The following is a 25,095-nucleotide window of genomic DNA, read 5'->3' on the forward strand; positions in this document are numbered from 1 at the left end:
TTTTATCTTCACTCTGCTTTTTTGCAATTTGCACCATGTCACCTTGAATTCTATACATCGACCTCTGAACAGCAGCTTAATTTCAGCATTTTGTAAAAGGCAGTAGGGATGTGAAGAGTGTGTTTGGGTGAATATTTTGCAGAGTAATAGAGTCAGGAGAATGAGAGTTGGAGCCAAGGATGACTGGAGCTGAATTTTTTGGCTTCAGAAGCTAGTTCTCCCTGTTGGACAGACTTCATGGACTCCTGTAACATTTTTAAAAATTCATTCAACTATTCTAACACAGTTACAACACTAACATTTACTTGACAATGTGGAAAATTGTCCAGGTATATCCTGTACACAAAAAGCAGACAAATCTAACACGGCAAGTTCCTGTCCCAATAATCTACTCACGATCATCAATAAAAAGATGGAAGTTGTCATTAACAGCGCTATAGTTCAACAATAACCTGCTCAGTGATGCCCAGTTTGGTTTCTGTCAGGTGCACTCAGCTCCTGACTTTACTGCAGCCTTGGTTAAAATGTGGATGAAAGAGCTAAGTTCCAGAGGAGAGGTGAGGTGAGAGTGACACATTGATATCAAGGCTGCATTTGACTTGAGTGTAGCATCAAGGAGTCCTAGCAAAACTGGAATCAATCAATATTAAGAGGCAAATTCTCCACTGGTTAGAGTCATACTAGTTACGTAGGAAGGTGATTGTGATTGTAGGAGGGCAGTCTTCTCAGCTCCAGGACATCTCTGCAGGAGTTTCTCAGGATAGTGTCCTTGGCCCAACCATCTTCAGTTGCTTCATCAATGGCCTTTTCTCCATCATAAGGTCAGAAGTGGGGATATTTGCTGAGTCCATGTTCAAATGCAACAAGATCTGGACAATATTGAGGCTTGGGCTGACAAGCAGCAAGGAACATTTGTGCCACACAAATGCCAGGCAATGACCATCTCCAATAAGATATATTCTTACCACCACTCCTTGACATTCACTGGTGTTACCATTACTGAATCCCCCACTATCAACATCTTTGGGGTTGCCATTGTCCAGAACCTCAAGTGGACTCTCAAATAAACACAGTGGTTCCAAGAGCCGATCGGAGTTAGGAATACTGAGTGAGTAACTTACCACCTGCTTCCATAAATTGACAAATCTGAACAGCAATTTCATCTTTTCCTAGCCCATCAAACCCAGTTATATTGGCTGTCAACTGAAGGGGAATTACCCCTGCATTGATTTACTGCCTCTGCATAGTCCAGTCTGAGGGATACTGTACTTGTGACATTTAAATTTAGACAAATTAGCCAAAAACTGAAACTACACTTGATTTGAGATCTTTGTAGCTGTAATTTCCAGTAGAGTCAATGGATGGCAGCACCACTCCTTGAACAATCAATGACACGGAGCACTGGTTGTCATTTGAAACCTTCGAGTGACCCCCCCCCTCCCCTGGTGTCTCCCTCTCCCCGGTCGAGAAGCCGTGACAAATTGGCCGTTGAACAATGGCACTGATGACATAAAGTTCAGCACTGGTGTTGCTCGCTCTCTCTCTAGTTTATTTTCCCTATTTGAAGCAAGTTGATGGTTCTGTCAGTCTGTTGCAGTCAGCAGAAACCATACTGGCAGTAATTTGTAAATTGCAGTAGACACATCGGCCTAATTTCTTGTGCAGAAGTTTGTGTTGCACATTTACAGTAGTGAACGGATCATGGCAGCTGTGCACTCTCTGCCAGCACAGCAGTGTGAAAGGTGTCAGTGATCCATCCTTGTGAAAAATCTAATAGCAGCATTGGTATTACTCAGTCTTTTCTCAATGTTTGGACAGACTGATTGTTCCAAGTGGTTGGCAAATATAATTTATTCTTCCAGTGAACTTCCCCACCCAGCTTTGTCTAACCATATTAGTGTAGCTTTTCACCCTTGTGCACTTATCTAGCATCACCATCAATGCTATTTGCTTCAACTGTTGTTTATTGTGAGTATGTTTCACATTCTAACCATTCTGCTTGAAGAAATTTCTGCTGAATTCCTTACTGGATTTATTAGTGGTTATCTTACATTGATTGTCTTGATTCCTCCCCCAGTGCATGCACATGCATGTACACACACACTCACAAACCTCTTTGTTTTACATCTATGCTACAGACCCTTTACTCAATGTTTCTAAAGTTGTTTTTATTTTCCATTCCTTATGATGCTCATTCGAAGACATAATGTGCTGAATGGATTCCCATTTATGTAACCATTACATGATAATCCTAAGAGAAAACTAAATGTTTATAATAGAACTTTGTAAATGTAGAATTCGGGTAACGTAATAAAAATTGAATGAAATACATAACATCTGTAAGGGTAATGATGTAGATTGTTGTTAACTGTGTATAGATATTTGCCGGAACCCCAATAAAAAGAGATAAATGGAACACTCTTGTGGCACAGTGGCATTGTCCTTATTTCTGATCCAGAAGCTCCAGATTCAAGTCCTGTTCGCTCATAGCTGTGTCAAAGAATAGCCAAACTGGTTGATTTAAAATAACAAATTAAAACTGGTTGTTAGTTTAGGAGATGTATGCTTGTACTTGACATTTTTTTTTCAAGTGTGTATAGACTGGCTCTGATTATATCCTTCAGTGAGTAGTTTTCTTGAAAACAGATCTTTTGTTGGAATTAAATTCAAGAAGATCTGCACAATAAATATTAATGTCTTTTCAAGTGTTGGCAGCCCTTTTCCTGAATTTTCTGTTTTTATTTCATATTTTCAGTTGTTTCTTTTTAGGTGACTAAAGCTTAACTTTCTCCCTCACCAGAATTGTGAGGGTATGGCTGTCAGGAAGCAATGAGCTGACTTGGATTCTTTTATGTAAATAGGCTGATTAGAGGGGAGGCCATATTGGATTTGTTCTTGGCAACGAATCATGCCAGGTGTCAGATACCTCTGTGGGAGAGCATTTCGTAGATGGCGATCACAACTCCATGACCTTAGCTATAGTCATGGAGAGGGATAGGAGCAGACAGTATGGGAAAGTATTTAATTGGGGGAGGTACAATGCTATTAGGCAGGAATTGGGACACCTAAATTGGGAATAGATGTTCTTAGGGAAACGCACAACAGAAATGTGGGGTTTGTTCAGGCAGCACTTGCTGATAGTGCTAAATAGGTTTGTCCCACTGAGGCAAGGAGGGGATGGTAGGGTGAAGGAACCTTGGGTGACAAGGGATGTGGAACATCTAGTCAAGAGGAAGAAGGAAGCTTATTTAAGGTTGAGAAGGCAAGGATAAGAGGCTGTAGAGGGTTACGTGGTAGCCAGGAGGGAACTGAAGAATGGACTTAGGATAGTTAGAAGGGAGCATGGAAAAGCCTTGGCAGGTAGGGTTAAGGCAAACCCCAAAGCACTCTACGCTTATGTGAGAAACAAGTGGATGGCCAAAGTGAGGGTAGAGCCGATCAGGGATACTGGAGGGAACTTGTACCTGGAGTCTGAGGAGGTAAAGGAAGTCCTTAATGAATACTTTGCTTCAGTATTTACTAGAATATAAATCTCTTCAGTGTGGAAAGAGGCCCTTTGGCCCAGCAAGTCCACACTGACTCTCTGGAGAGTAACCCATCCAGACCCATTCCCCTACATTTATCACTGACTAATGCCCCTAACCTACACATCCTGAACATTATAGGCAATTTAGCTTGGCTAATTCACCTAACCTCCACATCTTTGGATTGTGGGAGCAAATCCACTCAGACGTGCGGAGAATGTGCAAATTCCACATAGGCAGTTGCCTGAGGCTGGAATTGAACCTGACCCCTGATGTTGTGAGGCAGCAGTGCTGACCACTGAGACACCATGCCATACTAGTGAAAGGGACCTTGATCTTTGTGAGAACAGTGTGAAACAGGCTGATATGCTCAAACAGGTTGGTGTTACAAAGACGAATGTGTTGAAGATTTTGAAAAACATAAGGGTGGATAAGACCCCGGACCAGAAAAGATATACCTAAGATTTTGACGTGAAGTGAGGGAAGTGATTGCTGTGCCTTTGGCAAAGTTCTTTGCATCCTCATTGTCCACTGGAGTAGTGGTAGATGATTGGAAGGTGGCAAATGTTATTCCCTTGTTCAAGAAAGGGAATAGGGATAACCCTGGGAATTATAGACCAATCAGCCTTACATCGGTGATGGGCATATTGTTAGCGAGGATTCTGAGAGACAGGATTTATAATTACTTGGAAATGCATAGTTTGATTAGAGATCATCAGCATGGCTTTGTGGGGGGCAGGTCATGCCTCACAAGCCTTATTGAATTCTTTGAGGATGTGACAAAACACATTGATGAAGATGGTGCTGTGGATGTGGTGTACATGGATTTTACCTAGGCGTTTGATAAGGTTCCCCATGGTAAATTCATTCAGAAAGTAAGGAGGCATGGGAAACAGGGAAATCTGGCTGTCTGGATACAGAATTGGCTGGCCCTTAGAAGACAGAGGGTGGTGGTAGATGGAAAGTATTCAGCCTGGAGCTCAGTGACTAGTAACGTTCTGTCGGGACCTCTGCTGTTTGTGATTTTAATAAATGACTTGGATGAGAAAGTGGAAGAGTGGATTAGTAGTTTGTGGATTGTGTGGAGGATTGTTCTAGGTTGCAGTGGGACATTGACAGGATGCAGAGCTGTGTTGAGAAGTGGCAGATGGAGTTCAACCTGGAAAAGTGTGCAATGATTCATTTTGGAAGGCTAAATTTGAATACAAGAATACAGGGTTAAAGGCAGGATTCTTGGCACTGTGGAGGAACAGAGGGATCTTGGGATCCATGTCCATAGATTCCCTCACAGTTGTCACCCAAGTTGATAGGATTGTTAAGAAGGCGTATTGTGTGTTTGCTTTCATTAGCAGGGGGATTGAGTTTAAGAGCCACCAGATTATGCTGCAGCTCTATAGCCCTGGTTAGACCATACTTGGAATATTGGGTTCAGTTCTGGTTGCCTCATTATAGGAAAGATGTGGAAGCTTTAGAGAGGGTGCAGAGGAGATTTACCAGATGTTGCCTGTACTGGAAGGCACGCCTTATGTAGAAAGGTTGAGGGAGCTAGGGCTTTTTCACTGGATGAAGAAGGATGTGTGGTGAGGTGTACAAGATGATGAGAGGCATAGATAGAGTGAATAGTCAAAGACTTTTTCTCAGTGCAGAAATGTCTTATCATGAGGGGGCATCATTTTAAGGTGATTGGACGAAGGTATAGGGAAGATGTCTGAGGTAGGTTCTTTACGCAGAGAGTGGGAGGTGCTTGGAATGCACTGCCAGCGGTGGTGGTAGAGTCAGAGACATTAACAACATTTAAGTGATTTTTGGATAGGCACGTGGATGGTAGTAAAATGAGGGGACTGTGGGTTAGTTTGAACTTAGAGCAGGATAAAAGGTCAGCACAACATTGAGGGCTGAAGGGTCTGTACTGTGCTGCACTGTTCTATGTAGAGAACTGAATACTAAGGAGACTTCGTAGATCATTATGTTTTCTTTTATGGAGATGCTTTATATTTACTGTTGGTTAGATAGCTTCCATTTTGAAGGATTGTAGAAAATGGATTTATTTCAAGTTTTGTGGAAATGCATGGAGTGGTTTCTTTAAAAGAGGTCATTGCAAGTTCACTGTGGGCAATGAAGCTTTGTTTAATCGAGACTTTCTGTAAACTGCACGACTGATAACTGCTTGCTTTATTGTCGACACTGCTGGGGTTCTTTTCAGCAGTGACTGGATTGGAGAGATGCTTCTTCTGTCTGGTTCAGTTGGAGGGAAACTTGTTGAAAATATGTTGAGTTGGAGGAAAGCTTGTAAACGTTTATTTCTGAGCATAAGAGTTCAGGGTGAAACCTATTTGCCCTTTGGAAAGTGTGATTGCAGAAACATCTCAAGATTGTGTTTCTGAAGCAGTAGTGTCTGACGTTTTCAGAAACAGTCGTGTGTGATGAGTTACTTGACCACACCAGCCAGACCATCAGAGGTGTGGGCTCGGAAACATTCTGCATTTTATTCTTTTGCTATCAAGAATCACCCATTGACCAAAGTCTTTCTGTTTTCAGAAAACCGATCTTTGCAGAGAAATATCATTTTTTTTATTCTCCTGAAGAGTGAGCAAGTGTGTGAGTTTAGATTAGATTAGATTAGATTACTTACAGTGTGGAAACAGGCCCTTCGGCCCAACAAGTCCACACTGACCCGCCGTAGCGCAATCCACCCATTCCCCCTTTACCTAACACTACAGACAATTTAGCATGGCCAATTCACCTGACCTGCACATCTTTGGACTGTGGGAGGAAACCGGAGCACCCGGAGGAAACCCACGCAGACACGGGGAGAATGTGCAAACTCCACACAGTCAGTCGCCTGAGTCGGGCATTGAACCCGGGTCTCTAGCGCTGTGAGGCAGCAGTGCTAACCACTGTGCCACCCTGTGTGTATTTGGGGATTTCAGTGAGATAAGCATTTCTGCTTCTGTATTCATAAAGTGTATGCCAACCAGTTATAGCATCTTCAGTGAATAAGTTGTTATTAAGTTGATATTAAACTTACAGTTGTGGCTATAAAAAAAAATCCGATTGGTGTTTTTGTTTAAGTCCCAAATATTTAGCATTTTGGTAACTGAAATAAGTAATTTTTAACCCTCCAGCCCCAATTCAGTGGGGTGAATGTGGTGAAATTGTTTCCACTGATTTAGAACAAATGGACACCAACGTAAGATAGCAGCTAACACTTCAAATAAAAAGGAAGAGAATGGTGTAAAAGTACAAACACGCAGCCACATGGATGGATTGATTGAGGAGAAGGTGGCCTAGTGATAATGTTACTGGAACAGTGATCCAGAATCCCAGGCTAATGCTTTGGGGACAAATTCCTGATGAAGGGCGCCTGCGTGAAACGTCGATTTTCCTGCTCCTTGGATGCTGCCTGACCTGCTGTGCGTTTGCAGCACCACTCTAATCTTGACTCTAATGCTCTGGGGACTTGACCTCAAATCCCACTATAGCAGCTGGTGAAATTAAGCCTGAACTTCAAAACTAGTCTCAGTAATGGTAACTGAAATAATTTTTAAGAAACTGATACCATTGTTATATTTAAGAGGACAATTGGCAAATACATGAAGAAGATTGGGGTTGGGGGATTTTGCGGGGATGGTAGAAATAAGTAATTCAGTGAGAAGAAGCTAATGTGAGCTGGCTGTTTTTATAATGTGTTTTTGTTATTTAGTGATTTCTCCCTGAATACTAGATACAGCAGCAGTGTTTACTTTGGTAAAATAATGTGTGATTGTTAGCGCGTACTAATTTATCTATAAAAATATCCAGGCGAAGGAAGGAAAGACACGAACAACCCAGTGGGTTCTCGAGAAGACCAGATCCAGAGTCAGACGAAGATGATGATGAAAGAGAGAAAGAAAGGCGAAAACGAAGTAGGTGCCAGCAGTGTCGTGACTGTTATTTTCAATTTCTTTTTCGCTCAGATCGCCAGTTGTTTCTGCTTAGACAAAAGGTTTTCACCAGTTGAAAATTCTTTATTTATTGTATTTTAGGTATGGGAGGAGCAGCAATTGCCCCACCTTCATCACTTGTTGAAAAGGACAAAGAACGTATGTACAATGAATGTCACTGTAGCTAAATTTGTTTTTATTATCAAGTACCTTACTCTGATGCTAGCTAAACATGTAGTAAATACGTACTTCCTCCAATGCGGTATATCAGTCACTTGCAGCTGGTGATGTTTCTGAGCACTGGTTCCTTTAGTTCTCCTTGGTTTTGTTTGTTCGGGACGACGTATTTTTTAATGACTCACTTTGGACACATTATGACTCCCCTCCAAGCCAGTTGAGGTTTGAATCTTGATCTCCTGGCCTGGAGGTGGACATTACCACAGTGCTGCAAGAGCCCTTACAGAATTCTTATGTATGTGGTTTCAGAATGATTTGGAAGTGCTGGTGTTGGACTGGGGTATACAAAGTTTAAAAATCACACAACACCAGTTTATAGTCCAACAGGTTTAATTGGAAGCACTAGCTGTGTGACTTTTAACTGATTTCAGAATGTTTGTGTCAGGGATCTTCTAATGGGGTTTCGGGATTTCTTGAAATTTCTGTTGGTGGCTTGCTCCAACTAAAGTGGAACTTTCTGTGTAAATTGAAGTGCCTCACTTGCTGGTTTTTATGCGCCTTTGCAAGTTTGGAGATCCTTCCACTGATGGGCTCACGGATGTTCCACTTTCCAGCTTTTGTGAAGGATCATCATCGCAAACATTGTCTTTACAGATGCTAATGAGTCTGCTGTGCATTTCCTGTTTGTCTTTAAGGTTTCCAGTGTTTACAGTTTATTTTTGCTTCAAAGCAAATTCTTACCTGATCTCAAACATTGCTTTCTCGACTCTATTTTGGAGATCTCTTACATTGAAAAAAAATTATGTCTCATTAACATGCAGTAATTCAAACTCTTCAACATGCAGAGAGGTTTATTCACAGAGAAACCTCTGAAAATCATGCTGTGAAATTGCTCGACTACCTCAAACTTCAGTCAAAGCTTCAAAGAGGCAGTTCAATGTAAAACAAAAGGGAAATTGAGTTTTGCAGAATGATGAGGTGATGATCTAAGTGAACTGTTCAAAGTTGTTAAAGGTTGACAGATCATGAGGTGGTCATGTAATGGCAGTGTCACTGGATCAGTAATATAAAGAACTAGGCTCATGCTCTGGGAATATGAGCTCAAATCCAACCATGGCAGCCTGTGGAATTTAAATTCATCTAAACAATAAATTTGCTCGATTGATAGATTTTTTAAAAAAACTCTAATTGAAAACTTGGCCCAATAATGGAGTCATGAAACAGTAATTGATTGTTGTAAAAACCCATTTCGCTTTCTGATGTCCTTTAGTGAAGGAATCAGTCATCTTTACCTGTTCTTTCTTCCATGTGACTTCAGAACCCCAGCCATGGCCGTTTACGTGCCAAACCGCAACAGAAAAGGCAGAAGAGGATGAACACTGACACTCAGTTACACTCAGTTAACATCAACTTGGATTCCAAAAATGGCAAACACACATACCCAACCCAATTGACCATGCAAAGTTTTCCTTGCTAACATCTGAGGGCTTGTGCCAGAATTGGTTTGGCTATCCAACAGATTAGTTAAGGACAGCCTAAAACAATCATACCTGCAGTTACTATCCCAGACACCGTCTTCACCATCACCTTGGTATATCCGATCCCAGCATCCACTCTGACACGCGAGAAGCGACTGTGCCAGTTGGTATATACAGTCAGGAAGGAGCTGACCTAGTTGTCTTCCACATTCACTCCAGGGGCAGCATGGTGGCACAGTGGTTAGCACTGCTGCCTCACAGCGCTAGGGACCTGGGTTCAATTCCCGCCTCAGGCGACTGACTGTGTGGAGTTTGCACATTCTCCCCGTGTCTGCGTGGGTTTCCTCCGGGTGCTCCGGTTTCCTCCCACAGTCCAAAGATGTAATTGCCCGTAGTGTTAGGTAAGGGGTATATGTAGGGGTATGGGTGGGTTGCGCTTTGGCGGGTCGGTGTGGACTTGTTGGGCTGAAGGGCCTGTTTCCACACTGTGGTAATCTAATCTAAACCCCCTGAGGTTTCATGGCAATCTGTCAAACATGAGAAAGGAAAACTCCTGATGATCACCATGCACCCCCTCCCAGGAAAAAAGCAGCACTATTGCTCGCCAAGCTGGCTGGATCACAAAGGATGTACCTGCCAGACTTGACCCATGGGCAGGTGGTGAGGGAAGCAATGAGAGGGGAAATCCTACATGACCTCATCCTCACTGAGCTACTTGTCCCAGTTACATCTATTCTTGACTGGAGGGAGAGACATCTGTCTTCGTATTAAGGATTCTCTCCCTTGTGCGCTGTGGCACTAACGGCGTGCTAAATGGGATAGGTTCAGAATAGGATGAGTGCTCAAAACTGGGCAAAACAAACTTCTGAAATATTCTGAAGACTTTTATTCAGAAACAAACTTTCAAACTGCAGTTGTTCTCTATACTTTATAATAAAATATGCAGGATTTGCATTTGGTGTGTTAATTTGCTGTTTTCCTTTTTTCTGAAAGTCATTCCAACTTTCCAGTATGAGGATGAATCCAGATCTCGTAGTGCACCTAGTAAGGCTGCGATTCCCCCTCCGATTTACGAAGAGCCTGAGAGACCACGGTCCCCACCTGGTCCCACCAACTCTTTCATTGCAAATATGGGGTAAGTGCAAAATGAAGCTAATTTCTTCCATCAAATTTGTACTGTCAATTTTCATCTGAAGCTCTCATAAGAAGGATCGATATTATGTAATGTCCTGATTTTATTTATATGCATTGTCAGAGTGTGCATATTCTAAAACCCAATACATTCGATGTGCAATTCAGACTAAATGTTACTTTAAAACTAGCTCTTCTCTGGACTCCCCATAGCCAGGCTACCATGTACAAGTCACAAGTTAGGAATCTAATGGAATACTCCCCACTTGCCTGGTTGAGTGCTGCTCCAATAACACTCAAGAAAAAGCAACTACTTCATTGGCACCCCTTCCATTAATTTTAACCTTTACAGTCCCTCCTCCAGTGGCAGCACAGTGACAGCAGTGTGTGCCAGATCTCAAGATACCATGCCAAAAATTTCAGGGCGGTGATGGCATGGCGCTAATGTCATTAAATTAGTGGCCAGAACTCCAGGCTGATGTTCTGGGTGGGGGAGGAGTTTGGATCCCATTGTGCAAGGTCACGAGATTCGAAATCAGTATAAATCTGGAATAAAAAGCTGGTCTAATGGCAACCATTGTTAACTGGCATTCAAAACCAGTCTAATTCACGAATGTCTTTTAGTGTTATGGTGTTATCTACAATTCGGAAATGTGGTTTCCTCTTAATTGCCATCTGGACAATAAGGCAGCATACCCCATAAACAAATATTTTAAAAAGTTGCCATGGATTCTTCAATAATACCTTCCAGACCTGTGACTCGAACTAAGGGAAGCAGGTCCCTGAGAATGTCACATACTGTATACCATCTTGACTTAAAACAATATTATCATTTTCCTTGTCACTGGGTTAAAGGTTAAAGTTGCCAGGATTGGCTTAAAGTTGGTTTTCCATCACAGCTGCTGCTGGTGTCCATCGAAGATAACATTGGGCAGGTGTTTAAATTTTTAAATTTCCTTTGATTTTGTGGGTTTCACCTGATGGGTTAGGTTACATTGCCCTCAATATTCCCAGAGCTGCAAGGATAGGATTGTTATAGTAACTGACTAATCCAACAACATATTGTTCCTGTTTCTGCTCTTACCATTAGATGACAGTGTTAATCTCAAAAATGCTTTCCTCCAAAACAGCTATAACCTATGCTAGGGAGTCACGTAGAATGCAGACAAACATATGTCACATTTAGCCTTGTACTACGACAGTTATATTTTTCTGATTTTAGTCAAACTTTTGCAACATTTGTTTGCTAGCCTGCATTATGGTGTTGCATGGTAACTACTACTTCTGCTGGTAAGAATGCTGGGGAGAATGCCGGTAAGTGGAGTTGAAATGCCCATCAGCCATGATTGAATGGCGGAGTGGACTCGATGGGCCGAATGGCCTTACTTCCACTCCTATGTCTTATGTCTTATATATTTCCCACTGTCCCTGAGAAGCCACTTTGCGAATGGAAATTGTATCATAGCATCAATCACACAGAGCAGGCGGGATTGGAGTTAATATGGCTGCAGTTCTGTATGACTGTTCGCTTGTTTCGTGACACTATGTTGCAGGCATATGAATTTAATTTGGCATGCCTAATGAACTGACCAAGTAGGGCTGCACATGAGTGTTTTGCCATATTCATCAAAATGTGAGTCTGAAATTTTAAATGTAGAAATCAAGGAAATAACGAAAGCTTGTATTTATATTGAATGTTCAATGTAATAAAACTTGCCATGGCACTTGAAAGGAACATTATCAAAATTTAACATGAAACCAGGTTTGTCAAGATAAAAAACTAAAAGCTTATTCAAAGAAGTAGGATTTCAAAGAATCAAAAAAAATCATAGAATCCCTACAGTGTGGAAGCAAACTTTTTGACCCATCAAGCCCACAACAATCCTCTGAAGATCAGTTCAACCAGACCCACTTACATATCCCTAAAACCCTGTATTTCGTGGCTAATCCACCTCGTCTCCACACCCCTGGACACTGGGCAATTTAGCATGGCCAATCCACCTAATTTGCACATCTTTGGACTGTGGGGGGGAAACCGGAGCACCTGGAGGGAAACCCACGCAGACACTGGGAGAATGTGCAAACTCCACATAGACAATCACCTGAGGGTGGAATTGAATCCTGGCAGAGCTAAAGGCAGACATTATGGAAAATAATTTTGAATGAGTAGTATGTCTTGGAGGCTTGGACTAGACATGATTGCTAACCTGGTGAGATGAAATCTCATGTCTGACCACTGAGTCGGAATATTGTGAATCCAATTGCTGTTGTCATGATCCCATAGCAACCTGTAGTTTACTGCCAAATGGCGGCCTCACTTACAAAAAGCATGATGATTGCCAGTGAGGGAGCAGGGGCAGAGACCTTTAGTGTAGATGGGAAAGTACTTTGAACGCATTGGCAGCATATATTAGTGGCTCAGTATTTAGCATTGCAGCCTCACAGTACCAGGGCACCAGGTTCGAATCCAACCTGAGGCAAGCCTGTGGAGTTTCACATTCTCCCCGTATTTGTATGGGTTTCCTCTGGGTGCTCCAGTTTCCTCCCACAGTCCAAAAATGTGCAGATTAGGTGGATTGGCCATGCTAAATTGCCCAGTGTCCAGGGGTGTGGAGACGAGGTGGATTAGCCATGAAATAGAGTGTTTTAGGGATATGGAAGTGGGTCTGATTGGACTGATCTTCAGAGGATTGTTGTGGACTTGATGGGATGAAAAGCCTGCTTCCACACTGTAGTGATTCTATGATTTTTTTTGATTCTTTGAAATCCTACTTCTTTGAATAAGCTTTTAGTCATTTATCTTTTTGGAGGGTTGGTATGGACTTGTTGGGCATACTGGCCTGTTTCCACACTGTAGGGAATCTAATCTCTCTAATTAGTCTTCAGAAAAAAGGAGTAAAACATCTTAAAAATTGCATTTGCCAATTCCAGTAGCTGGATTTTGAGTTCACGAGCATCTTTTTTTAAAACTAAAAACAGAGGCACAGTGGCACACAAAATTATGCAGAAATATGGCTTCCGCGAAGGACAAGGTCTGGGGAAACACGAACAAGGATTGAGCACTGCACTGTCAGTGGAGAAGACAAGCAAACGAGGAGGAAAGATTATTGTCGGTGACAGTGCAGAAAAAGGTACCTGCTCACACCAGGCTGTAAGACTGATCTATACTGCTGTACCTGCAATTAAAGCTGCAAAATGAAAATTATTAGCTATAATAATTTTAGGATAATAACTCCATGTAACTTTTAAGGTTTGCGATCGGATCTCCTGTGTTTATTTAAAACTGTCTCCTGTCAAGGTTGTAACTGTTCATTGTGACATAAATTTGAGTCAAGTTATAATTAGCATTCGAATGTTCTCTTCTGCCTTCCATATGCAAACTTCACAGGAAAACAGAAGGGCTAAATCAGTGGGTATCAGCGATGAAGTAAAAATAACAGGAGCAGGACTTTGTAGTTCAATTTGGAGAAAGGTGTTACGTATCTATTAAAGGGATGTTTTAACTTTTAACTTTTCTTCCTGAAAATCACTTTTTCAGCATTGGAAAACTTCTTTGTGAAATATTTCTCTGACTTATAAACCTTTTTTTTCACTTTTAGTGTCCACAATTTGATCGTTTGAATTACCCAGTTCTCTGTAATTAGCTTTTAACTTTATTAGGTTTTTTGAAGCAAGCCATCTCCAGAAGTTGCTGTTGTCAGTAAAGTTCTTCAGCACTACATCTTGAAGTGCTTTTTATACAACAATAAAATCACTTGCGAAGGAAGGAGAGGGAAAGGCCTGAAACGGTTTGTCTCAGGTTTTTAATGATAAATATATTGAAGTAAAAGCAAAGTATGGCAGATCTTAGCGAATTGAAATAAAAACATGAAAGTGCTAGAGAAGCTCAGCAGATTTGGCAGCACAGGGAGAGAGAAAGCAGGGTGAACTATATTTTAAAACCATAAGATACAGGTGTAGGAGCAGGTGATTCAGCTTATTGAAGAGTCTTTTTCCATGCTGCACGAGTCTGCTCAGTCATTCAGTGTCATCATGGTTGAACTCATCATCCTTAGCTCCATTTTTTTGCCTTTTCTCCATAACGCTTACTGATTAAAAATTTGACAGTCTTAATCCTGAGTATGCTTAACGCCAAGTCTATACAGCCCTCTGTGGTTAAAATAAAATTCCACAAATTTACCATCCTCCAACAGAAGAAATTCCTCTGTCTTAAAATGGAAACCCCTTATTCTAAGATTCTGCCCTCTTGTATTAGACTCTCTCACAATCTTTCTACTCCGTCAAGTCCTCTAAGAACCCGAATGTTTCAATAAAATCACCTCTCATTCCTCTAAATGCCAATGAGCACATGTCCAATCTACTGAACAACATAAGACAGTGCCTGTGTACATGAAATCAGCCTGTTGAATCTTCTGTGGTCTGCCTATAATGCCAGAATATCTTTCCTTAGATAAAGCGTCCAGTTCTGAAAACTCTTTTTGCCAATCTCACCACTTGTGTTCCCACATATTTTTGTCATTTACAAACTTGGTTGTAATGCATCCATTTTCTGCATCTAGATCATTGATGTGTATTGTAAATAATTGTGGCCCCAGCACTGATCGCTATGGTTTTGAGTCAGAAGTGACTGTTCCTTGGAATTGAAGGGAATGTGATATGATAGTTTTTTTTGTTGACAAAGTGGGTTTTATGCTGTTGACAAAGGGGGAAGGAGGAGTGAATTGAACAGGCATTGAGGGCTCAAAGAGCAAAAGTTGTGTAGAAGAGCAATACATATACAAATAAATATTGATAGCAGATATGAATAATTGAAAATAGATTAGGTTTGCAGAGTTAAAACCCATGCAAACTAGAGATGTTTTTTAACCAAAATAAAACTCCAACAAAATACCAAGCGTTCCCAGTCTTGCTCTATAATTCAGCACCAACACCGAAGTGAACCATGTGATTTGCCTTTTAAGTTGTCTTTTGTGGAGACCAATTCATAGAATCACAACTAAAGGATAATTCTAACATAGAAGAAGGCCATTCAGCCTATAGTGTCAGCTGGCTCTGATGAATCATTCTGCCATTTGCCTGCATTCTCCCTGTGGAGCTGTACCTCCTTTTTAAATAGTGATCCGATATCCTCTTGAATACCTTGATTGGGTTTGCCTTCAACACCCTCACAGCAGCATAATGAGAAGAGGTTTCTCTCATTCTGCAGTTGCTTATTTTGTCAGTTACATTACATCTGCATTCTTTTGATCTCGGTTCTTCCGCCAACGGGCGCAGTTTCTCCCTACCTCAACCCCATGTGATTTTGCCCTTGCACAAGCATTCTGGCTGTTCATCGAGTTTGGGACATGAACTCTGTTCCTGTGGATAAAAAACGCAGTGCATTAACTTTCACAACTTTGCTTTATAGATTAAAGTGTTCTCAGTAAAATTTAGAAACAGTCTCAATATGTGAATTTATTTTATTGATTTACTAACAGTAGAAATGCCAGCCACTACCAAGAAATCAGAAGCAAACCCACTGACAGAGATCTTGAAAAATCCCACAAAAGTGGTCTTATTACGGGTAAGGAATGAAAGTTTTAACCTTTTTTGCTTTTATAACATTTTTGAGTAGAAATTTGCAAGTTCTTTAAAAAAAAATGCATTTTGTCACCAGTCTTTAAATGCATGTGGTTAGTTTAGGTTTCATATAATCTATACATCATTCACATGCAAATCCTAAATACTAAATGTATTTTCAGTGTAAAAAAGACCATTCTGTAAGTCTTACTGCTGTTAAAACCTACCACACCACCCTTTGCATTGACAACCAAGTGGCTGACACTTGTTTGTGCTGGAGCATCAGCTACTGTTCGGTTTTGCAGATGATTAAAATTCTCTGAATCTGTGACACGTTCAGATATTAGGGTGACCATAGTTCTTATTCACATTTAACTTAAAGCAAGTAATAGAGCTACAGATTAATGGAGAGTCACTTGGTTCATTTATATTTTACATAGAATGTTTCATTTTTCTGTGGAACTTATTAAATGATTAACCATTGTTCACTATCAGATCTGCAAGCAGTATAGATGTAATAGTTTGTATGCCATATTATTGGCAAATATTTAACTATAACCTCCTGCTGCGTGAAACCTCTATTCATATTGCTGAGTTATTGATTTTTATTGATTGTTATTTTGTGTTGAATTATTTTCCATAACTATAATTGCTACTGAGGATGTGCTTTATAACATCATTAATATTTAAAGGTACAGTAAATGCTGGTTGCCAAATGGGAAGCCTCAGTTTTGTCATGATTGGGAAAGATTTTTATTCGAACAACAAAACAGCAAAAGCTTTGACATCCAAATATGTATCTCACTTTTTGCCATTGAAAGTTCATTTTTATGAAGTGTACAGATTTGGCAAAGCAGACTGCATTTTTGAACAAGAATGTTGCTGGTGATTTTTTTTTCTCTATTTATTTACCTGTGGAACTTGGGTGTTACTGGCTGGTCGGCACTGACAGCCCATCCCTATTTGCCCTTGAGAAGGTGTTGATGATTGCTTAAAGTTTAACTGATTTCGTATGTTAAGTCAATGAAGAGGAAATTAAATTTAAACGTTACAACAAATATATTTTAGTAAAATGTATGAATCAAACTTGCTGTCCTCACGTGTGTAGTCCAACACCATTTCATATTCACTAGTTTGTATTTGGTTAATTATTTTTAGAACATGGTGGGGGCTGGAGAAGTCGATGATGACCTGGAAGGTGAAACCAAGGAAGAGTGTGAAAAGTATGGGAAAGTGTCCAAATGTGTCATATTCGAGGTAGGAACTTTGCTGATGTGTGCCTGATAGGATTTGTAGTGCCCTCCTGCTTAGTACTATTTCATGTTCCTGCGAGGCAATTCTTTCCTTCATCAGGTACACACATTGCTGGCCAATGCTGACTTCGATCGTCCTTGGAGGTGCTGGTGACAATAGGAGCATCTTGCTAGGTTGTTTCAGGAGGCAGTTAAAAGGCAAACATGTTGCTGTGGGTCTGGATTCAAGTAGCCCAGTCTGGGCAAGGACAGCAGGTTTCCCTCCCTGAAGGACGTCAATGTGCTGTTTAGTTTTCACAATAATTTAGTAGTTTCATGGTCACTATTTCATGGTCACGGTAACAGTGGTTAGCACTGCTGCCTCACAGCGCCAGAGACCCGGGTTCAATTCCTGCCTCAGGTGACTGACTGTGTGGAGTTTGCACGTTCTCCTCGTGTCTGCGTGGGTTTTCTCTGGGTGCTCCGGTTTCCTCCCACAGTTCAAAGATGTGCAGGTTAGATGAATTGGCCATGCTAAATTGCCCGTAGTGTTAGGTAAGGGGTAAATGTAGGGGTATGGGTGGGTTGCGCTTCGTCGGGTCAGGGTGGACTTGTTGGGCCGAAGAGCCTGTTTCCACACTGTAAGTAATCTAATCTAATTATTGGTACTAATGCTTTTATTCTAGTTTTATTTTGTTCACTGAATTTTCATTCCCTTGCTATTATAGTGGGATTTGAATTCATGGTTCCAGAATATTAGCCAAACTTTGAATTACTTGTCCAGTATTATAAAAGCTGTGCTTCCATATGCATAAATTCGGTTTTATCTCCAATTGAGTCAAAATGATTACAGTTTCTGTTATTAATCACGCTCATCAGCTTGGGAGAATTTCTTTCTCCAGTGGAACTGGCCCCAGTAACGTGATGTTTTATCAGGCAATCGAACAGTGTGTTACTGCAACAGCACATCAGACCACAGTGCCAGACTTATTTGAATGCGGGTGAATCTACAAAAGGGAAGAAAATGGTTAAATTAATATTTCAACGAAACATCTTTCCCTGTTATTTCTTTATTACCTTGTACTCTCACCACTCGCTTTCCAACACAACTGACTGCATTTCAAAGTAATTCATCTTGGGTGGGTACACCACTTTGGGTCATTTCAGAGAGACATGGGAATTGCATAAATGACAGCACTTAGCGAGGCCATTTGGCCCAGCCAATTGGTGTTTATCTTTCACATGTGCAGTGCTCCAGATCTCCACATGTTGTCCTGTGTTCTAATGAAAGCAGCTCTAAATTTTCAAAGGCTGTGTTTCAAAGACTGTAGGGGTGCACACACCACATGTGCAAGCCCTGCTGTTAATCAGGGTATCTCTTGTCAATGCACTTGAAGAAGTAGTCAGTGTCTTTGGAAATAAAACAAAGAACTGTGGACACTGAAGACCTGAACTAAAATTAGAAATTGCTGGAGAAACAGAGAAGGTCTGCAGCATCTGTGTAGAGAATTGAAGAAGAGTCACTGCACCCACAGAGTTAACACTGCTTTCTCTCCACAGATGCTGCCAGACTTGCTGAGTTTCTCCAGTAATTTCTGTTATTTATTTTAAGTCAATGCCATTGTGTATTGTTCCCCTACTCCCCCACAGTCCTGTACTCTGCTCCAGGCATGGCGGCTTAGTGGTTAGCATTCCTGCCTCAGAGCACCAGGGCCCCAGGTTCAATTCCAGCTTTTGGTGACTCTGTGTATGGAGTCTGCAGGTTCTTCCTCTGTCTGCGTGGGTTTACTCCCACAGTCTAAAGATGTGCAGGTTAGGTGGGTTAACCATGGTAAATGCATGGTTACAGGGTTGGAGTGGGGATACTGTTCGGAGGGTCAATGTGGACTCGATGGGCTGAATGGCCTGCTCCAACTCTAGAGGGAGTTTGTGGAACTCTACAGTAATATAATTTACTCTGATAACCTCTGGATACTCTCTACATACATTGTTCTTCCACGTCCAGCTGCTAGCATAATGTAAAAAACTGATTCACTGGAGCAGTGGCTTTAAAATGTTTTTAGTTGAAAGTCTCCATTTTAAATAGAATAATAACCATTAACAGCTCCCCCCTCCCATCTGAACTATAATGTACAGTACTCAGTATGAAAATACTGCCTATAAAGAAAGAAAGTTTGAAGAGTGCTATTAAAATAGGAATTAACTTACTGCTGTCAGTGGAATGAGTGTGCCTGTTTCTCATCACACAAGCTGCAGTATTTAAATACTAATTTTAATAAGCTCCCCTTCTCCTTGAACACTGTGTTGAGCTCACCTGGATCTCAAAACTCTAACTACCAGTGTCGCTGGCAACCTATCTTCTGGCGTCAGTGCAATTTTCTGAAGACAACACGTACTGTGTGCCATACACATCAGATGATCTGGTCATGTGTTGTGGAAGTTTGCCAAATGCTAATGGTTACATTACAATGCTTTCTACATTACAATAATGTCTACACATAAAGAAGAATTTTATTGACGTTCAATGCCCCGGGGTTGAAACTTGCTATATGAATGTAACATGTAAAATGGCAGACTTGGCCCTCTGCCAGTGTCTTGAATGATGTAGCTATTCTCTTGAGAGGAATTAAAATTTTACACATTTATCAATTGGTTATTAATTTTCAGAATCACAGGATTTTTTTCACATCCACCCGACAGGGCAGGCTGGCCTTCCTTTTAACATCACATCTGAAAGCCAAGCAATAACCTTTAACGTTATTAACCATGTTTAATATTTCCATAGATGGAGATAGCCTTTCTTTTGTGATTTTGATGAATTGTGTTTGGTTCTAGTGTATGCTCCAAATACGAGGCAGATATCAATATTTTCCATGTGCATGCTGAGCTCTTTAGTAGGGATATAGTAAACTAGTAATTCCAGATTTGACAGAGTTCCAGTTTGGCAAATAATTGAGCTGTCATTGTGAAATATTTATGTTTCTTGGTTAGCGTGTAAATGGAAGAAATATTACTGTTTAATTTCAGATGTGTTATATTTTAATGTCTTTATCTGTACTTGCATTTAGCTTGACTTAGATGAGCTATCTGTAATGCAGTAATATGCTGAACTCCGGAAAAGTCCCTTCTGCTATCGTTTCAGGTTTCATCATTACTGTAAGCACTTAAATGCTTTTCATTGCTTCTAACCATTTCCTGTAGTTTCCTCGAAGAGACGTATTCTGAAAGAGCTATGACGCAACCACTTCAACCCCTTCTTTCCAGGAGCAGGTGCAATTACAGCATTATGAATGTAGATATAGAACTCAGCTGTGTTGTATTAATTGCAACTTATTGGTCAGCTCAAGGTCTTTAGATTGATCCCAAATCTCACCATCTCCTCCAGGGACACTGCTATTCAGCCAAAAGTCTTAACTGCAGTCAAATTGTTTCCACAGTGGTTTAACGTAATACATGTCATAACAAACTGGAGCAAACAAAATGGTGATTCCGCAGCTCTTAAATCCCATTGGATATTCCTATATTTGTAACAGCTGCATCATTTTTACTTCCCTATTTTTTCTTAGAACATCAATGACTAACTGATCAGGCACTACCAGTTACAACCCACCTTGGACATTAATTTTTTTAATCTCAAAAATACACTTCATTATCTATAGGTGAATCTAAGTATAAAACACTCTAGACTTTGCAGAAAATAGAGTGGAGTTTTGACCTTTATCCATTGCAACAAAAGAGGCGTTTTTCTGAAGTTGCTTACATTCCCATTAAAGCTACAAGATTATCTCAAAGTAACAGGCCCGTATGTTTTCGGCAAAAAGACCTTAGCCAGTCGTCTTCCTCCACTGGCAGCAGGTCTCTCCACGTGCAGTCCTGGACCTTGGAATATGCCAGTTTGCAACTGGTCAGCCCTGTGCACTGGGCAGAGCAAAGGATGTTTTTCACCGAGTTGATGGTCCCCTAGGCACAGTTGATGTTTATCTTGGTGTGCATCTCAGGGAACAACCCACAGAGTCCCATGTCATGGAGCTGTTCAGGAGGAACCTCAACAAAAACCATTGCATCTCCTGTACACACTCTGCAAAATCCCATTCCAGAAGGAGATGTGTCTCTTCACCACTGCAGCCACTTCAAGGGTGGCCTGTTGGGCCGGAGGCACTATGGGGATACATGTAGGATCTGGTGGGCGGTGTCCTTCTCACCACCAAGCTGCGTCTTGATGCTTGTTAGAAAGTCCTGGCAATGAGGCATTCTGCCAAATGACTTTGACCATCTGCTCAGGAAACCACACAATAGGTTCCACCCTGTCCTTTTCCTGCAGGGTTTCCGATCATTGCATGCTGACCCCCTCCTGATCGACCTGTGATCAAAGGTCTTTTCATTTGCAAAGCTTTCCAGGAAGGGCAGGCAATCTGGAACTGTCCAATGACTTGGAGCATTCTGTAACAGTGAGGCTAGACCCATCCTTTGCAACACCATCTTGGACATTAAATGCTTGTGTATTATTTGGTTTTGTGAGCAGGGAGAAAAGGTAGGGGCTATGCAGTGTTCTCATCTAGTATCACCTCAATAGACCTTTTAGTAGAAGTAACAAGATGGTAATAAGTCTCTTTTAATCCTCTCAGCTCTTTCCCAGAACAGATAGAAATTTTATCATTGCATTAGTTATGATGAGCTAAATCAGAATTGGACTTTAGATATGTAACTTGGTATTGGAATATTTGGAAAAGAGAAGCAAAGTTAGGCTATTCAGCCTGTCAGACCTGCTGATATTCATTATCTTCATATTTTTAACCCGATGGTCTTCTTTCCCATGCCCTTAAGTCTAGTATTGTGACAGAATATATTCATCCACCAACCCATTAGGGAAGCATGGTTCATTTTAAACTAATTCCTTATGAAATGTTGTTATTGTTCCAGCTGACGTCATTAATGGACGTATCAGATCCCCGACTGAAATCTGGCACGATAGATCATATTTAGTTTTTTTTTATTTAATGGAGTGGTCTCTCACTGGAACACAAAAATGCAATGCTGCAGATTTGAGTTTATCAATAAAACAGAAGTCTATTACGCAAAAGAAGTGAAGATAAAATAGAATAAACCAAACTATTTACATACAACAAGCATTTAAAATTTTGAAACACAGTAAAATTATAATCTCAATCTCAGCATCATCCCATTACAGTAATCACACACCAGAGAGAACACCCTTCTCTGTCCCACAGTGTCTAACTTGGTTATGGCTGCAGTTCTCGGTTGTGAGAACCCAGAAACATTTTCTTATAACCTCTTCCTTGATTCATCATAAAGTCATAAGAAATAGAAACAGAAACAGGCTGTTTAGCCTCTTGAAACTACTCCAGCACTTGACAGGATCATTGGTTGATCTGATATTCCTCATGACAAAAGTGAGGACTGCAGATGCTGGAAATCAGAGTTTAGATTAGAGTGGTGCTGGAAAAGCACAGCCGGTCAGACAGCATCCAAGGAGCAGGAAAATCGATATTTTGGGCAAAAGTCCTTTAGCTTAAATTTTTTCAGCTTCACACAAGCCCTTCTGGTCTGGGGCTTTTAAACTTATATAATTTTACAATTCCAAATTAACTTTGCTCTTTCTTAGGAGCATCTGCTTGACACATCCAGCTTTAACTAAGTATCCTGCAGAGCAATGGGTGTCTCCCTTAAGCCCCCTCAAAAATTCCAGACTCTTACATCTGAAAGCATAATGTGTTAACCTGTTTAGTAAATTCTCCCAATGTAAGCAAAAACCTATTAGCCTCCAAGGCACATCCTCTCAGATATTTTAATAAATAAATTATCTACAGAATTACTTGCATGTTAATTATTAAATTCCTTGAGGTACACTGAAAACTCATTTTTGTCTCCATATTTCAAATTTAAAAATCCAAACACTCAAATGATATTGTAAAATTATACAAATCATACAATATACATTCACAATACGTTGCCCTATGTAGTATCCCAGAGTGTAGCATGCTTGCTGAAAGTTCAAGATTTTAAAAAGAAAGGGCTGAAGTGACAAATGCAGATACCAATGATGTAGTTTGGGGCAGTTTAGATGCATATACAAATTCTCCTATGCTCTGCATTGATTGGAGCCTGTTCAGAATTTCTTGGACAAATCTAAGTGAATGCATCTTTACTGCTCTTTGAGAGTATAAGGACAATGGTGCCTGTGTGTCAGAACACAGGCTGCCTGCTATCCCTACATTGTTCCTGCTCACCTTTTTGAAAAGCTTTTAACAAGCAGGATGTTTATGGGATGAAACATCTTTTTGATACTTCTAGCAAGTGACTTAAAATATGTCAGTTACACAACTAATGGTTCAAGGCCCTACCTCAAGGAGTTGGGTGGAAATATGCAAAATGTAACTTTTAAACCTGAGATTCTTTGGACTGTTAAATCTTACAGCTGTTCTTAAAAATTGTCTAACAGTCCTGGGTGTCTATGTGCATATTGTTATGGTTCCTGCTGATGGACAAGTCAGATCATATAATGAAACTTCGTTCTTTTAATGTGGTGTTTTCATTCACTGAAATGTAAACACAAACAGCCCATGATGGTCTTATAAGAATATGAGACATTTGCTACATAGGTTAAATTGCCAGAAGAACAAGCCATCTAAATTAGAACAATTTCTTTAAAAAGTATTACACAGCAAAACACATACTTTGAGTTAGTCCCCATCGCTTTACGGTCAAATCCAGAAAGCTTACCTCCTCTAGCTCATATCTTTAAGTTTGATTTAACTGATTGATTGTTCTCTGTTGTTTCCTGTGAACAGTGAAGTTTTCTTGCATGAATACCTTCAAAACTGGAAGCTTACATGTTCTCAGTATTTTAATAATCTCCGGATTTCTGGTCTGTAAATTACTCAAATTTCCCTCGTACTCCGATAAGTTAATTCCTGAACTGTTTTGTACTCCTTTCTCGAAGAGAAGTTACACAGTAATTCAAACCCTACTAAGGCCTCCAAAAATTGCTCTAAACTTCCAGTGTCTTGAGTTTCCTTGATTATCATGAACCAAAAATAAGCTAATGGCGCTCAATGTTTACACTCTTGGTCATAAAGTCCATACAGTTCTAACAATCTTCCATTGAACTTGAGGCATTCCCAGCTCTCTGGCACATGGAGTCACAGAAATGTGCAGCACGGAAACAGACCATTCTGTCCGACTCATCCATGCCAACCAGATATCGTAACCTAGTGTGGTCCCATTTACCAGCACTTGGCCCATATCCCTCTAAACCCTTCCTATTCATATACCCATCAGATGCCTTTTAACCTATGTGTTGAAATGTTATAATTGTGCTAGTCTCCACCACTTCCTCTGGCAGCTCATTCCATACATGTGCCACACTCTGTGTGAAAAAGTTGCACGTTAGGTCTCTTTTATATCTTTCCCCTCTCACCCTATATCTATGCCCTTTGGTTTTGGACTCCCCAGCCCCAGGGAAAAGACCTTGTCTATTTATTCTTTTCACGCCCCTTGTAATTTTTTATAAACCTCTATAAGGTCACCCCTCAGCCTCCGACGCTCCAGGGAAAACAGCCCCTGACTATTCAGTCTCTCCCTGTAGCTCAAATCCTCCAACTCTGACTGTACCCTTGTAAATCTTTTCTGAGCCCTTTCAAGTTTCACAGCATCCTTCCAATAGGAGGAGACCAGAATTGCACGCAATATTCCAAAAGTGGCTTAATCAATTTCCTGTACAGCCACAACATTACCTCCCAACTTCTATATTCAATGCTTTGTCCAATAAAGGAAAGCATACCATTCGCTGCCTTGACTATCCTATCTCCCTGAGACTCCACTTTTAAGGAGCTATGAACCTGAACTCCAAGGTTGCTTTGTTCTGCAACACTCCCCAGGACCTTCCCATTAAGTATATAAGTCCTGCTTTGATTTGCCTTTCCAAAATGCAGCATCTCACAGTTATCTAAATTAAACTCTGCCACTCCTCAGCCCATTGGCCCATCTGATCAAGATCCCATTGTCTTCCTACTGGATTAGATTATAGTTCTGGAAAGGCTTACTGCCTAGT

General features: G+C 40.7%; 1 protein-coding gene across 4 annotated transcripts in view; it reads left to right on the plus strand.

Moving 5' to 3' along the window:
- The window catches only part of rbm17 (RNA binding motif protein 17), a 36,531-nt gene that overhangs the window by 6,378 nt on the left and 5,058 nt on the right, over nt 1-25,095 (plus strand). For 3 of the 4 annotated variants that reach the window (XM_060843092.1, XM_060843091.1, XM_060843094.1), the window contains exons 5-10: nt 7,326-7,429; nt 7,550-7,606; nt 10,096-10,237; nt 13,213-13,364; nt 15,711-15,796; nt 16,951-17,049. In XM_060843092.1, the coding sequence (XP_060699075.1) occupies nt 7,326-7,429; nt 7,550-7,606; nt 10,096-10,237; nt 13,213-13,364; nt 15,711-15,796; nt 16,951-17,049 (640 nt within the window). The remainder of the gene's footprint in view (nt 1-7,325; nt 7,430-7,549; nt 7,607-10,095; nt 10,238-13,212; nt 13,365-15,710; nt 15,797-16,950; nt 17,050-25,095) is intronic. The other variant, XM_060843095.1, reaches the window with a different exon arrangement.

The sequence above is a fragment of the Hemiscyllium ocellatum genome, chromosome 23 (genome assembly GCF_020745735.1).
Source record: "Hemiscyllium ocellatum isolate sHemOce1 chromosome 23, sHemOce1.pat.X.cur, whole genome shotgun sequence".
Lineage (NCBI taxonomy): Eukaryota > Metazoa > Chordata > Chondrichthyes > Orectolobiformes > Hemiscylliidae > Hemiscyllium > Hemiscyllium ocellatum.